Source organism: Coregonus lavaretus, assembly GCF_964263955.1.
Source record: "Coregonus lavaretus genome assembly, chromosome: 12".
Lineage (NCBI taxonomy): Eukaryota > Metazoa > Chordata > Actinopteri > Salmoniformes > Salmonidae > Coregonus > Coregonus lavaretus.
Window position 1 is genome coordinate 29,019,021 of NC_139999.1, and position 15,037 is coordinate 29,034,057.

Genomic DNA, 15,037 nt, shown 5'->3' on the forward strand with positions numbered 1-15,037 from the left:
TACATTTCGTGAGGGGGAGTTAACAAGGGCATAGGCAGAATGGAGAATAGGAAAGCAGCCCTAGCCTGCCGTAGTTAGTCTACCACTTCAATAAGTGGGGTGCATTTCCATTTTTGGTTGTGCGTTCAGGAAGCTGACTCATTTACAGTCGTCACTATCTGGCCATGCTAGAATGGATGGAAGTAGGCTGTTGCCTTCTAATCACAAATATTAACCTCAACCTAACTGTAACCTAAGTTGCCACTTCTGTTTGTTGTAGCTTGTCCATCTAGTGACTTCTGACTAGTTTAGTTGAATGTAACCACAGACCACCAGGAGTGCTTTGGTGCATAGAACATAATCTTAACCTCCATTCTTGACATTCGACCACATCGCCCTCATACTCTTATGGTCAGTCTCGATCATCTAAAGTGTCTTCCCCTACTCTTCTCTCCTTAAGCACCACGCATCTGAAGACATAGGATGAAAGCAATATGGTGGATTCATTTATTGTCATCCATCCAATTGTTTCCTATTAGTGCAGATGAAGGAAAGGAGACTAGGAAAGGAATCCACTCTAAGACGGTTGAGATGCACCCTAACAGGAGAATACAGTTTGAGTCTGATTGAAATCTTAAGGTCAACTCAAAGGAAACACATTCACATATGTACATCTACGATAAACAGGAATTCATTGCACTTGGTCACCTCTTAGTTCAACCCTGGGCCTACATAGAACAGGTGGTGAGCTGTGACTCACCTAAAGCCTTTCAAAGTGATGTCTCTGTCCATAATGTTCATAAAAGATTTATACAAGAGGGCCTTGACCATCCATTTAGGAAACACTACGAGATTCTCACAACCAATTCCACTCACTTAAAAACGCTGACTCAATGACATAAATGATTTGGAATGTTGATAGAAGATAGAAGATAGAAATGTACTGTATAGAATGGACACAATCCTACATCAAGTATGAGTCATTTCCATTCCATTTGTTGCATCTCCATCTGCTGCTATGTTGCGGATGTTCTGCTCTGCTTAACACTACTCCAGTAGTCAAAAACCCTGGTCCTGGACAGTTACAGGGTGTGCAGGCTTTGTTCCACACTATTGAAACACTATTCATGTTAGTGACTGACTAGGGAGAGAGGATTTCTGACTCCAGGACAGAGTTATGGACCCTGCCTGTTCAGGCAGGTAAAAGATGGTGTCATGGTCTGCTGAATGATGGATAGCCCCTCCTCTGTCCTATATTGGTGAATTATTAACCCTGTCAGTAACAGGAGACAGCCAGGGGAGGGCAGGGATCAGCGCTCTCCGTCTCCCCCCAGTGGTCATGGGCAGGGATCACATGACAGGCTGTACAATATCCTAATACTCTAATCAATGAAATGTATTTATAAAGCCCTTTTTACATCAGCAGATGTCACAAAGTGCTATACAGAAACCCAGCCTAAAACCCCAAACAGCAAGCAATGCAGATGTAGAACATGGCTCTCCTCTAGTTTCCCTTACATGTTGATCTTCTGATCTGAGAGGGCTGGAGAGGAAGGGAGGGAGGACTGGGGTAAGGAAAGGTGTTGGAGTTCCTCCAAAGACCTGTGTGCCATGATGCCAGTCAGAGAAGGACGTGGCTGCTGGCTCAGTGTGGACTTCACCCTGCTGTCTTGTCCTTGGTCACCTCACTCACATCCTGATTAGCTTCAGAACTAACATTAGGGTTAGTGATTCCACACCCTTTGAAGCATTGACTGGCTCTGACCTGACAGTTTACACAATATCTCATTGTATAACATTATGGCTCTTTTCTAGGGAAGTTATGACTGGATGGATGGATGGGGGTTGGGATGTTACAGTGAGTAAGTGCACTTCAGGCAAAAGTCCCTCCACCACCTCAGCCAATCAAGAGAGAGGCAGAAGCGTAATAGGGCAGGAAGAGGGGTAAGAGAGGGCAGGGGGAGACTGGGGAAGGCAGGGGTGATTGAGGTTGTGATTTTCAGAGTAGTCTGAGGAGTGCAAAGTTTAACAGAGCGAGTCACCATAACCATAAAAGCTAAAGTGGTGGAAAAGAGGCTGAGGGAGAACAGGCCCTGGTTTAAAGTTTAGAATCAGTGACGCAAAGCTGCTCCTGGCCACAGAGGCAGCTCTGCCGTCACAGACATTATTAAACCACCATATCACTGTCTTGTCATGGCTAGCCCCTCTCTAACCTACACGTCAATGCCACCTTCACTGCAAAGCAACTAAAACTTCCCAGTTCTACATCAACCCCCAGCCACTTTGTGTAGATCTGAGAGAATGGACTTAGTGTTTGCTGGACCTTTTTTCTACATTCTTTTTAAATGTAGTTGAATGTAAATTAATACACTATTTTCATGGCGAAGCCATTACCATATTGCTTAAGAAATCCTCTCAGATCAGTGCCTACATGAAGGATTAGGGGGTTGAAGATGGCTGTCCTCTCTCCCATACTACATGCCTTGAACACAACCACAGGGCAAACCCAGAGCCCATATATTCACAACTCTGTCTGCACACTGTCCTCAATGTTGGCACCAAATGCTCCCGGACTCAGCTAGTGTTTCAGCTTCCTGTCTGCCTGGGGAATGAATCTTACATCACTAGGTCAATCAATTCTTCACAGAATAAATACAGACAACATTTACACACAGACCTGGCTGTTTTGGGGAATCTTGATGAGCTTGACTGGTGAGACAGAGGTGGACAGAGTTGAAGAGGAATTAAATAGTATTTGCACTTGTTGCCAGGGACTGAGTTTACAAAAGAATGTTGTGGTCCATCCACACTCAGCCCCGTAAATGTTATTTACCCCACCCCTCGACCCCAGTATTAACGCTCAACCCTTGTCCCTCATCCCCAAGCCCCAGCTCCTAGCCCAACCCTTTTACCCCAGCACAGCCCTTCCCTGGTCAGTGCCAGTGATGGGGTCCTCTCTTCTTCTCTCGTCTTCTCCGCTCATTCTGGGATCTGTAGGGCCATCACTGCAGGCTTGGTCTTGAAATATTGGTTGAAGCGCAGCACAGCATACCTGCAGGAGAGATGGGGGGAAAGGTGGAGGGAGAAAGAGGGAGAGATGGGGAAGGAAGTGTTGAAAGTGAGCGGAAGAGAGTTTTAAACATCGATTTTGACTTAATGAGAGCACCAACTATCCAATAGCAGCCCTAACAATAGCCCAGACAGCTCCCATTGACTGGCTGTTAAACTGTCAAGAGCAATATGTCATTCATACAGGCAGCGGCACTGAGAGTGACCGGGGGGACAGCTCTGTCGTCACTGCAGGACTGATTGGGTTGCAGACACTGAAACCACCAGGGTCAGTTTCAACTCTGCAGGCCCCGAGGAGGGCAGAGTCAAGACAAGACCGCTCTCACTCTCTACTCCATCTTTCCTTTCTCCCACTATTTTCTCAGGCCCTCTCTCGCCTCTTTCTCTACCGGTCTGCTTTCTCAGTGTGTGTGTTTGTGGAAACTGTGTGTATTGGAAACTGTGCTGTACCACAGAGTTTGACTATGCTGCTGGGTTTGTCTTTCAGTCTGTCACCCACATTAAAAGATCCCTTTCACTCACATGCACCACAGGCAGACAAGCCAACCAACAGCTTTTAACATCACTCCACAGGGGACCATTACACACACAAACACACTTACCCCAGGAAGTCAAAATCGATGGTGGAGTACTTTGCCTGGATGAGTGCCCAGAAGCCCCAGAAGAAGTGTGATGCCTACAGAAAGAGGTCAAAGGTTAGACAGGGTCAAACCAATACAAGTTTCAGCCCAGCATCTACCAACTCATCTGATGGTGAGAGAGACGATGCGGAGTGTTCCTCACCAGGGCAAACTTGTTGACCTGTACGTAGAGAGTCTCCAGCTCTCTGTCGCTGACCTCCTCTCCTTTCTTAGTGGACAGTTTGTACGCCTGCAGATACACACGCAACCACTCCAGCTGCATCTCACGGCTAGGATACAGCCCATAGTCCAGCTCACTCATACCTGAAAACACACAGGTTAACACACACACACACACACACACACACATATTATATACAGTGCATTTCCAAATGTTACATTACAGCCTTATTCTAAAATTGATTAAATCGTTTCCCCCCCCCCTCATCAATCTACACACAATACCCCATAATGACAAAGCAAAAACAGGTATTTAGACATTTTGGCAAATGTATTCAAAATAAAAAACTGAAATATTACATTTACATAAGTATTCAGACCCTTTACTCAGTACTTTGTTGAAGCACCTTTGCCAGCAATTACAGCCTCGAGTCTTTTTGGGTATGACGCTACAAGCTTGGCACACCTGTATTTGGGGAGCTTCTCCCATTCTTCTCTGCAGATCCTCTCAAGCTCTGTCAGGTTGGACGGGGAGCGTCGCTGCACAGCTATTTTCAGGTCTCTCCAGAGATGTTTGATCGGGTTCAAGTCCGGGCTCTGGCTGGGCCACTCAAGGACATTCAGAGACTTTTCCTGAAGCCACGCCTGCGTTGCGTTGGCTGTGTGCTTAGGGCCGTTGTCCTGTTGGAAGGTGAACCTTCACCACAGTCTGAGGTCCTGAGCAGGTTTTTATCAAGGCTCTCTCTGTACTTTGCTCCGTTCAGCTTTCCCTCGATCCTGACTAGTCTCCCAGTCCCTGCCGCTGAAAAACATCCCCACAGCATGATTCTGCCACCACCATGCTTCACTGTAGGGATGGTGCCAGGTTTCCTCCAGACGTGACGCTTGGCATTCAGACCAAAGAGTTCAATCTTGGTTTCATCAGACCAGATAATCTTGTTTCTCATGGTCAGAGTCCTTTAGGTGCCTTTTGGCAAACTCCAAGTGGGCTGTCATGTGCTTTTTACTTAGGAGTGGCTTCCGTCTGGCCACTCTACCGTAAAGGCCTGATTGGTGGAGTGCTGCAGAGATGGTTGTCCTTCTGGAAGGTTCTCCCATCTCCACAGAGGAACTCTGGAGCTCTGTCAGAGTGACCATCGGGTTCTTGGTCACCTCCCTGACCAAGGCCCTTCTCCCCCGATTGCTCAGTTTGGCGGCCAGCTCTAGGAAGAGTCTTGGTGGTTCCAAAATTCTTCCATTTAAGAATGATGGAGGCCACTGTGTTCTTGGGGACCTTCAATGCTGCAGAAATTTTTTGGTACCCTTCCCCAAATCTGTGCCTCAACACAATCCTGTGCCTCAACATACGGACAATTCCTTCGACCTCATGGCTTGGTTTTTGCTCTGACATGCAATGTCAACTGTGGGACCTTATGTAGACAGGTGTGTGCCTTTCCAAATCATGTCCAATCAATTGAATTTACCACAGGTAGACTCCAATCAAGTTGTAGAAACATCTCAAGGATGATCAATGGAAACAGGATGCACCTCAGCTCAATTTTGAGTCTCATAGCAAAGGGTCTGAATACTTATGTAAATAAGGTATTTCTGTTTTTTATTTTTTATAAATGAGCTAAAATGTCTAAAAGCCTGTTTTCGCTTTGTCATTATGGGGTATTGTGTGTAGATTGATGAGATTTTTAAATACATGTTTTATCCATTTTAGAATAAGGTTGTAACGTAACAAAATGTAGAAAAGTAAAGGGGTCTGAATACTTTCCGAATGCACTGCATACACACACTGCATGTCATGTCTAAGATACAGCCCATGTATCTCCTCTTACCGGCAAACTCGTTGAAGTGGTTCCCGATGTCAAAGGCCTGATAGTTGTAACTAGAGTATTCATAGTCTATGAATCGGACATGGCCTGGAGAACAAGGAAAGGTTGGAATTAGTAACATTTGGATGATGTTATAAGTGGATGATGTGAGTTTGTGGATGATCATCTGGGTGATGTTCTAAATTGATGACATATCTCACCCTCTTTGCTGTTGTGGATGATGTTCTTGCAGAGGAGGTCATTGTGACAGAGCACCACAGGAGAACCCAGCTGAGACAGGTGCTCCTTCATCCACACCATCTCCTGCTCCAACACTGCCTGGCTGGGCACCTCCTGCTGGATCCTGGAGAGATGGGGGGAGACAGGAGGAAGGGAGAGGTAGGAGGAAGTGGGGAGTAGGTTGCCCCTATTGCTAGTCTTTATCCTAAAAGGATAGAGTTTAAAATCAGACACGGAGTGTGTGTGTGTATGTATACACTGTGTAGAGTCAGAGTGCCCAGTGGAGCAGTGCTGAGGGGAAAGGGCCGCTCTCCTGTGGTAATGGGCTTAAAGGGTTAATCCAGAGTTAGCCTGAAGAGAGGAGAGGAAGATTGACTGACTCCCATTGTGTTAACTCAACCCTCTATCCAGGGACTCCCACCTCTAACCTTCTTCCATTAGTAGTACAGCAACAGCTAATACTGGCTGGACTGCTCCATACTAACAGTAACCTACCACCAACTGCTGCTGCTCCCTCCCCATGGCCTATCCCCACTGAGGTCCATCTACCCAGGCCACCTCTCGCCAACAGAGCCTCAACCAGCTTCTCCCTGCCTGCCCAGTTCTCTGCTGTTGGCTGGGTATAGGAGCAGCCAGTACCCACCCACAAGAAGACAGAAGCCTCCTCTGATAGTGCTGGCTGGGGCACAGTTGTTGAGTCTACGTGTGTGCGTGTTTGTTTGTACAGTGCAGGCAGGCAGGCTGAATGACGCATTAGCTCGCTACATTACCCAGGCGTTCTAGGCTTGCTGATAAGTGGTATGCAAACATCTGTTATCCCAGTGCATACCTCCGCCTCCCTAATCCACCTCTACCCTGTGCTGTAGTTATGATCACACTTATATAAGAGCCTGTATAGAGGAATTAATAGCAGACCCAGGCAGACACAGCCATTGAGGACAGGACTGGGAGACAGCTGGCCAGCGCATGTATGAACAGTAAACCGTTTTAAGAAAATACCTTATTGAGTAAGAGGGCCAAAGTGTGTGTGTGTGTGTGTGTGTGTGTAACTTCAGTCTGGTTTCTCTACAGTCTGTGTGTGTGTGTGTGTGTGTTCAGGTGAACTGGTACAGAGTATTGTGTGTGTTCAGGTTCCTCTTACCTGGCGTTAGAGGCTTGCTCGGTGAACTCGGTGGCGACCAGAGAGAAATATTTCCTCATCTTGATCCACAGGTTGGGTTTGGGGATGCAGCCGTTGTGTGCGTGGATCGCATGGATACGAGCCATCTCCCTGGATATCAGTCTGAGGACACACACACACACACACACACACACACACACACACACACACACACTACTCAATACTCATCATTCTGCAAGTATGATGAAATAATAGACAACATGCTCATTGCAAAATGACTCCTATCCCCCAAAATATGTTTGTGTCCTGCATCCTGTTCTGATCAATGAAAAATAAATGTACTTGACTGTTATCTGACCTTTTTCTGGTGTTTACTATACACAGTTTTATTGTAGTTCCATGGTGCAGCCAACAGGGCTTAGTACTGCCTAGAGACTCATCAGTCCCTCTGGACTCAGTAATAGTCAGCTAACCTCTCTGCTGGTAGAACAGGGGAGCACCACACCATTGCCATGTTCTCTCTGCTGTTAACATGGAACTCCAACTAAACCCTAAATCCAGCAGAGCAGACAGTGAGAGGTGCGACAGGACCTGAATGAGTGCACTATAAACTCCTAGCTATCTATCTCCTCAAGGAGCCTGTATTGAGGGTATGTATATTTACACATCAAAGCAGGCTTTCCCTGCAGGCTAGACAGATACCAGGATCAGCTTGAAGATGGTTTTCTAGTAAATGTCCTCACCTGAGTAAAGTAGGGTCCCTGACGTCCTGTGTTCCGAGAGCGTCCCCCTGCATGAACTCGTAGCAGAGGCCATTCTGGAAGGTGCAGTAGAGGCGTGGCGCGCAGCCATTAGCATGTAGCACCTGGAAAGACATGCAAAGGATTAGACACAGATGACCTCATAAGACAGACCAGGAAGTAGCCTCCATATGGGTCCATGCACAGGGAGTTGAACTTCGCTACCAGTGTAGATGCACTTTGTTCCTGAGTTTGATCGTGAAATGCTCTGAAGTGTCAAATGTGTGAACTGTAAAGTGTGTGTGTGTGTGTGTATATATATATATATATATATATATATATATATATATATATATATATATATATATATATATATATATATATATATATATATATATATATATATATATATATATATATATATATATATATATATGTGTGTGTGTGTTTGAGAACCAGGAAGCTCTTGAGAACGTGTGCGCGCACCTGGAAGCTCTTGAGTTCGTTGTCTCGGTCGACGATCAGCTCCGTCTTGTTCCCGTACACACGCACCAGAACCACGTCTTCTGGATTGGCATCCACATAACAACCCACCAGCTTATTAGTGGTCCCATCAGTGAAGAGCTGAGAAAGGTAGGGAGTGATTAATACAGCAAAATACATCAGTAGGGGCAGCAGGTAGCCTGGCGGGTAGGAGCGTTGGGCCAGTAACCAAAAGGTTGCTGGATCAAATCCCCGAGCTGACAAGGTACAAATCTGTCGTTCTGCCCCTGAGCAAGGCAGTTAACTCACTGTTCCCCGGGCGCTGATGACGTGGATTTCGATTCAGGCAGCCCCCCCGCACCTCTCTGATTTAGAGGGTGTTGGGTTAAATATGGAAGACACATTTCAGTTGAATGCATTCAGTAATACAACTGACTAGGTATGCCCGTTTCCCAACAGTGAAGGTATAGTTTAGTTGACTCTACTCTAGTTTACTGTCACTAGGTCATTTGAGGCACAAGCCTGTCCTTGTGAGGAATCATATCAGGAAGCGTAGGCCTAGATGACCATGAGAAGGTTGAGGGAGTCACAACAGTGATTTCCTCGAAGGTCTGACTAGCCTATCTTGTGAGCTGAGATAAGACACAGTTACAGTATTATGGGTTACACTGAAGCTGGACAACTGGGCCAAAGGGCAAGGGCTTTACAGCTAGGCTACTTGTTTAACGTCTCCCAGACAAGGAAGCTGTTTGCATTACCAGTGTGAGCCACTTCATTCAATGACTACTGTTGGGGGAGAAAGTAACACACAGGAACTCATGGTCTGCATCTGTAGTCTTTAGTTAAGTGTGGCTTTCTTTCCCCATCTCCTTTCCAACCAGTTCAGACCATTGAGATCCACCCAATGGCTAATAACTGACCATATTCTGGAATGTGGACAATCCGGACTAGTGATTTGACAGTCAGCAGATATCCATCCCCACAGCTAGAGACCACAGAGCGACTAGCCCTATACACACTGGCCCTCTCTCTGGCCGCCCACCCCTACATAGCTGGCATTCCCAGCATGGTTGACCAGAGATGGGCACATGGGCACCGTGTTATGACCACACACACGTACACCGCTTTGTGACTGCTTTATTTATCCCGTGACAGTCTACACATACCCAGAACACAACGCACCACTAAGACCTGTGATCATCGTGCCCCAGTGTGTGTGAGTTTCTCCATGTGTCACAGGCAATAAGCTCCAACACAACTGGGGTAATTATTAATGAACATTCTGTTTTAGGTGACATGTTCTTTGAATGAGAACAAAACGTCTGCATATCTTAGTAGGCCATCACTTTATTGTGGCTACGCTTAAAAGCTTTGGCTCAAATGAAAACCTTCTCCAGAGCATTGATCTTCTCTGTTGAGACTGAACCCTTCTCTCAGTTTCTATCCATTGATGAGGCCATTGACAATCAAACACGCAAAAGTTACGAAATATCTCTTGCACACCCACATCAGAATTGGCAGAAGGCCACATGGCATTAATGTGTGATAATAAGCAGGTCAAAGGTGAAGGGAATGGGATGTGACTGGGGTGTCGGTGTTGGCAGGTTCTGGTGTTTGTAGGGACAGAGGGCAGGATGTTTGGGACTGGACACTAGATATTTACAGTAACAAAAAGCACCCCGGCCCCCTCCCAATCCTGTCCAGGTGGCTCAGTCAGTTCCAGTAACCCCCCCTCCCCTCCCACCTTCACTGCTCTCCAACTAGTTTCTCTCTCGGTCTCCCAGCTCTCCGTCTCTGTCTGTCCTCCCAGTCTCGCTCAGTTTGTCCTCCATCTCTCTCTCTCTCAGTTGGCACGTGTCCATGTCTGGGGGGGGGCTGTAGTGGGTTACAGGGACAAAGGCAGGGGGACAAAGCCTGTTTGGGTGGCTCCCATTGAGAAAAGCTGTGTTGGGAGGTCAACAGTGTCACGTTCTCAGTCACAGGGCAGCAGGGGGGGACAGGGAGGGACTAGACACACACACACAGGTAAACATTCAGCTGAGACACAGTCACATTCTGGCCTCAATGTACAAAACAACCCAGAATGACTGGGTAGTTAGACATGTGTAAGTTTGTCAGCACTAGTCGAGGAGTGGGAAGTTAGTCTCACTAGCAAGGCCCTAGAGCTGGGAGATATGGCCAAAAATCCAGATTGTGATAAATTGACACATTTCTCACCACAACCATAAGAATTTGCCGACATCTTTGTGCATATTGGCCTATAGGCTACATTATTCACCACCTGAGGAAGTGGGAACTCAAAACACTTAGCTAGATTGCTAACTCTAAATATGACATTGTTGCTAGATAGATTGATCAATTAGACTACATGGCTATCAGTAAATGTAGGCTAATGTCCTACAAAAACGTTCCAGAACAACAGCAGTTGCTTTGAAAACTGCATTTTTCCCGCAATAGCATTTTTAGCAACAGTCATGCTTGTGCTTCTCAGAATGCATCTCTCCCTCCTCCGTGCGCACAGTGGGGAGAGGGAGTGAGAGTCAGCAGTCGACAGCCAAACAGGGACAGAGATACTTTCATAGTAGGAATCAACATAATGCATATGCCATTACTGTTGACCAAATAATGGTGTTAGAACAATCTACAGGAATGTTGTGTAGCAAAATCACAGAAAATTACCGATGTAAACGGTGTCGGGTAATTTCCGGTTTATCGTCCCAGCTCTACAAAGCCCGAATGAAACCAGTGTGTCATGTAGCATGAGTGTCATCATCATACGTCACATATCAACACATTGCCATAAAACAGCTGACACTTTGTCAAGAGACAAGATTCACCCAATAGCAGGCCTACCTACTGCTTAGTGCCAGTGAATAATGCATTTCCCCTTTCCCCTACAGGAACCCTAAACGTGGCAGACATCACACACAGTCATTCACACAAACAGGGTAATAAATAGACCTAGCTTGGTCTATCAATGGACATCAACTCCAGTTGGTATGGAGATGAGATGAGATTGAGGTGTGTGTGTGTGTGTGTGTGTGTGTGTGTGTGTAGTTGAGGTGAGTTGTGTCTTATGTGGGTGTGTGCGTGAAGCCAAAAGTTAGGAGTGTGTCGGGGGTCAGGAGTGAGGCAATTATGGATGGGGATATGACGTCGTCATCGGACAATGGGTGACTCACAGGGTACTAAAATCCTCTGGACACGCACACAGTTTTGCCACTACCCTGTCCATCTTATCTGAGAGGAAAGCTTTCAAAGTTCCTGTATTTACATGAAGCTATTGAGGCAGTGGGGAATGCAAATGAGATAGCTAGCTAGGAGATTTTGACTGTCCACTCTGGTGTTCACTTGATAAATTATGATATTCTGATCAACTGTGAATTAAATGGAAATATTTTTGCATAGATATCTTCCTTAATATGTTGTGAACAACGTGTGTAAATGTTAACGTCTGATAAATCGTTTGTGAGCATGTCTCTCTGATATCGAAGGAGCTCCCTCAATCAGTGGGGCCAGAACCGTTTGATGCTTCTGACAACCACTTTTCCTGCTCTCCTGAAAATACTGCTTTCACATTCGTCCATTTAGAGGTGTTATCTTGTCCAATCATAAACTATTTGAGTACCAACTCAAAGTATACAAGTTGACTGACTAGGAGGAGTTTTGTGGAGAAAACTACATTCTAATGAACATTTTGCTATGCTGCTATCAAGATTTCATGCTGAATTGTTGAAGTGATCGTAGATTTACCACAAGTAGGTGAACAAGCTGTTTAGCTAGCTAGCCACCGTTAGCTAACTGAGGGAGAGAGTGGGGCGTTCTGCTTGGATAAGGCGGAGATGTTCTCTCTCACTGAGCCCTTCGTCTCCTGCTCTCGTTCTATCGATTTGGTGATACTAAAATAAACTTTAATACATTTAAACCTGAGGTTCTTTGGAACATGCAGCAATTGAGGCAGCATTTAGAATTGAACCTACGACCGGATATTAACCACAGATTACACAAATTGTAATTTCAGCAATGGTAAGGCCTTCAGACATGAAATATGCACTGTGCTTCTGAGAGTCTTGTTTAATTTGGAATCAGTTCAGTTCTAAAAGCAATCAAAGGAGGGAACATGGCATCAGCGGGCGACTCGATACTGAGTTTCCTGAAGTCCCAAACGGAGATGTAAGTCATGTCCGAGGACCGGGCATGGAAGTGGGCAGATGGCGAGAAGCAGCGAGGCAAAAAGAAAGGCGCGAGGTGCAAACCCGAACCGACAAATACAAGCCGAGTACTTTCTCCTTTGGGTCAAGTACAGGAGAGAAAAATGCATGTTACGTGCCAGAAGACCCTGACCAGTCTACAGACTGAACTTGAAATTGATCCTGACAAAAGTGAGGAGAAAGGACCTGCGTCGTCAGGTGAGGTGAAGGCTTACGAGCAACCCAATGATCAGGAAAATGCCAGATATGACTCTGGCCCAGGGGGAGTACGATTCATGGAAAAAGTGGATCCATGCCTTTTGGCCGATCTGTTTGTGGTATCAGACTGGGTGAAGAAGGAGATGGGTTCTGTCAATTCGGTTAAAGTATCCAGAGGTGTGTCTGCTGCTTAGAGGGAGAGGGCGCTATGCGTTTCGAGTCTCGGGACGAAAGCAGTGTCCTACTTTGATCTCCGGAGTAGAGCGCCACTGAAAGGAGTGATAACTGGGGTGGGGTTGAGTGTTAAGGTGGATCAACTGAAGTTGGGGATACCTGGTGTGTGTGATGCATGCCGTTTGGTGCGACGCAGACTGAGGAGACCCTGTCTGTCCTGAGTTTTGATGCAGAGTGTTTGCTGGATATAGTCATGCTAGGGTATAGAAGTTATCCCGTGAGAGCATTTTTTCTGAACCCACTACTCTGTTTTAGGTGGCAAGTTTATGGTCATGTTGCAGCCATTCTGTATGTAGGATGGAGATTCCAAGGTGTGAGAAGTGTGCAGGAGAGCATAGGACAAAATAGTGTGGAGTTTTGAGGTAAAAAGTGGAGTTTCAATTGTGGGGGTGCGGATCCAAAATGTCCTGTGCAAGTGAGACAGATTGACATTTCTAGGGTGAGAGCAGTGCAGAAAGTGTCATATGCTGAGGCAGTGAGGAAAGTAGAGGATGGTGGGCAAATGGTGAGGGAGCCTGAGAGGATCCCTGTGACTAGTAGGCCAGTACAGAGTGACCCGAACAGTTTGTGCTTTAGTAAGGTTGGCTACTTGCCGTTTATTGCTATGATCATTAATTGTACAGCACAGATGGAAAGGAAATCCAAGAAGATTGAATTGGTAGTAGCAGCAGCAGCAGAGAGGTTTTTGGGTATCAGAGATTGTAATGCAGAAAAACTACAAGCGGTTTTGAGAGAAGGGGTTGTAGCCTCCCAGGCCGATGGCCTGGTGTAAGATCTGTTGGGGCCAAGTAGGGTTTTTGTGTGAGAGTGAGAGAGAGAGAGTTATCTATCTAGGTGCAATTTATTTTCTTGTGAACAAATGTGTAATGCACTTTCCAAACTGTGAAAGGCAGCAATACGCAACAAAGCGTCTAGTCTGCCGGAAAACCACACGAAGAAGGGAGAGGTATGACTTTTCTGTCAATGTATCCATGGAACACACAATACAGACACGAATATTCCTTTTTGATTCGACCTAAAGACTCCAAGGTTGGAGTAGTGACAGCTAGCTAGTTAGCTACTGGCTGCTACACCCAGGACGAAACCAATCTAACGTGGTTAACTAGCTTGCGAACACCACTAGCTTTGATCTCAGCTTGAATAACTGCAAACTAAGTAACTAAATACAAGAGAAGCCAGTGTGATGCACGAAATACATGTTTTAAATGTATGCACGGGACGAGGAATATATCAAGGGCCCTGGACTGGTCTAATAGTTATGCTAACTTTAGTTAGCTATCTATTGATGATGATGTATTGGCGCATCATTCAGTGGAGAGATGTCAAACTTACCTTGGTCTTGACATGGTTTATGTCCCACGCTGGCCGAAGCTGCTTTATCAGCTTCATTGCCCCATCGGTTACGTTATGTTCCTCCACGAAAATCGGGAATTTTCGAATTACCGGCGACCCCACAGGCACGTGTATTTCCGTCTCCATAATGTGGTTTATTTTCCGTTTCGAATTCTTGACAGATATTTCTGGAATTCGGGACATAAAAAAAAAAAATATATATATATAACAACAATTGTTTGTGAGCTGGTTTGTATAAACGGCTAACGTTAGCTAAACCATGGGCTTATCGGTGGTTAAAGGAAAGGATGCAACTACCGGTGAGGTTCTCGTCGTCGCTTTAATCATACTTGGCACCGCCCTCGCGTAATCATCTGACGCTAGACGCGCGTAACCGCGTGCTCGGAGCAAATCAAATCAAATCAAATTTCATTTGTCACATGCGCCGAATACAACAGTGAAACGTTTACTTACAAGCCCTTAACCAACAATGCAGTTTTAAGAAAGAATACAAAAAAGAATGACAAAAAAATACAATATAAAATAATATAAATAAAGTAACAAATAATGAAAGAGTAGCAGTAAAAATAACAATAGCGAGGCTATATACAGGGGGTACAGGTACTGAGTCAATCTGCCTGGGCACCGGTTAGTCGAGGTAATTGGGGTTATATGTACATGTAGGTAGAGTTATTAAAGTGACTATGCATAGATAATAAACAGAGTAGCAGCAGCATAAAAGAGGGGGGGGGGGGGGGGGGGTACTGGGCCATACGCACTACCCTCTGTAGTGCCTTACGGTCGGAGGCCGAGCAGTTGCCATACCAGTCAG

General features: G+C 45.8%; 1 protein-coding gene across 1 annotated transcript; it reads right to left on the minus strand.

The window, feature by feature from the left end:
- Window positions 1–2,871: 2,871 nt before the first annotated feature.
- On the minus strand, window positions 2,872–14,521 carry LOC311138733 (ethanolamine kinase 1-like). Its single transcript, XM_084173534.1, has 9 exons — window positions 14,206–14,521; window positions 8,234–8,371; window positions 7,751–7,872; window positions 7,029–7,169; window positions 5,869–6,011; window positions 5,672–5,755; window positions 3,832–3,992; window positions 3,651–3,724; window positions 2,872–3,031 (listed from the first exon to the last, which is right to left on the minus strand). The coding sequence occupies exons 1-9, from the start codon at window positions 14,407–14,409 to the stop codon at window positions 2,959–2,961; spliced, it is 1,140 nt and encodes a 379-aa protein (XP_084029660.1). The 5' UTR covers window positions 14,410–14,521; the 3' UTR covers window positions 2,872–2,958.
- Window positions 14,522–15,037: the final 516 nt, after the last annotated feature.

Bases quoted from the DNA above. Each gene is read 5' to 3' on its own strand.
- LOC311138733 (XM_084173534.1), bottom strand. From the start codon at position 14,409: ATGTCCCGAATTCCAGAAATATCTGTCAAGAATTCGAAACGGAAAATA. The intron at 8,372-14,205 runs GTAAGTTTGACA...TACCTTTCTCAG, and splicing joins TAAACCATGTCAAGACCAAG to CTCTTCACTGATGGGACCAC. The intron at 7,873-8,233 runs GTGCGCGCACAC...ATGTCTTTCCAG, and splicing joins ACGAACTCAAGAGCTTCCAG to GTGCTACATGCTAATGGCTG.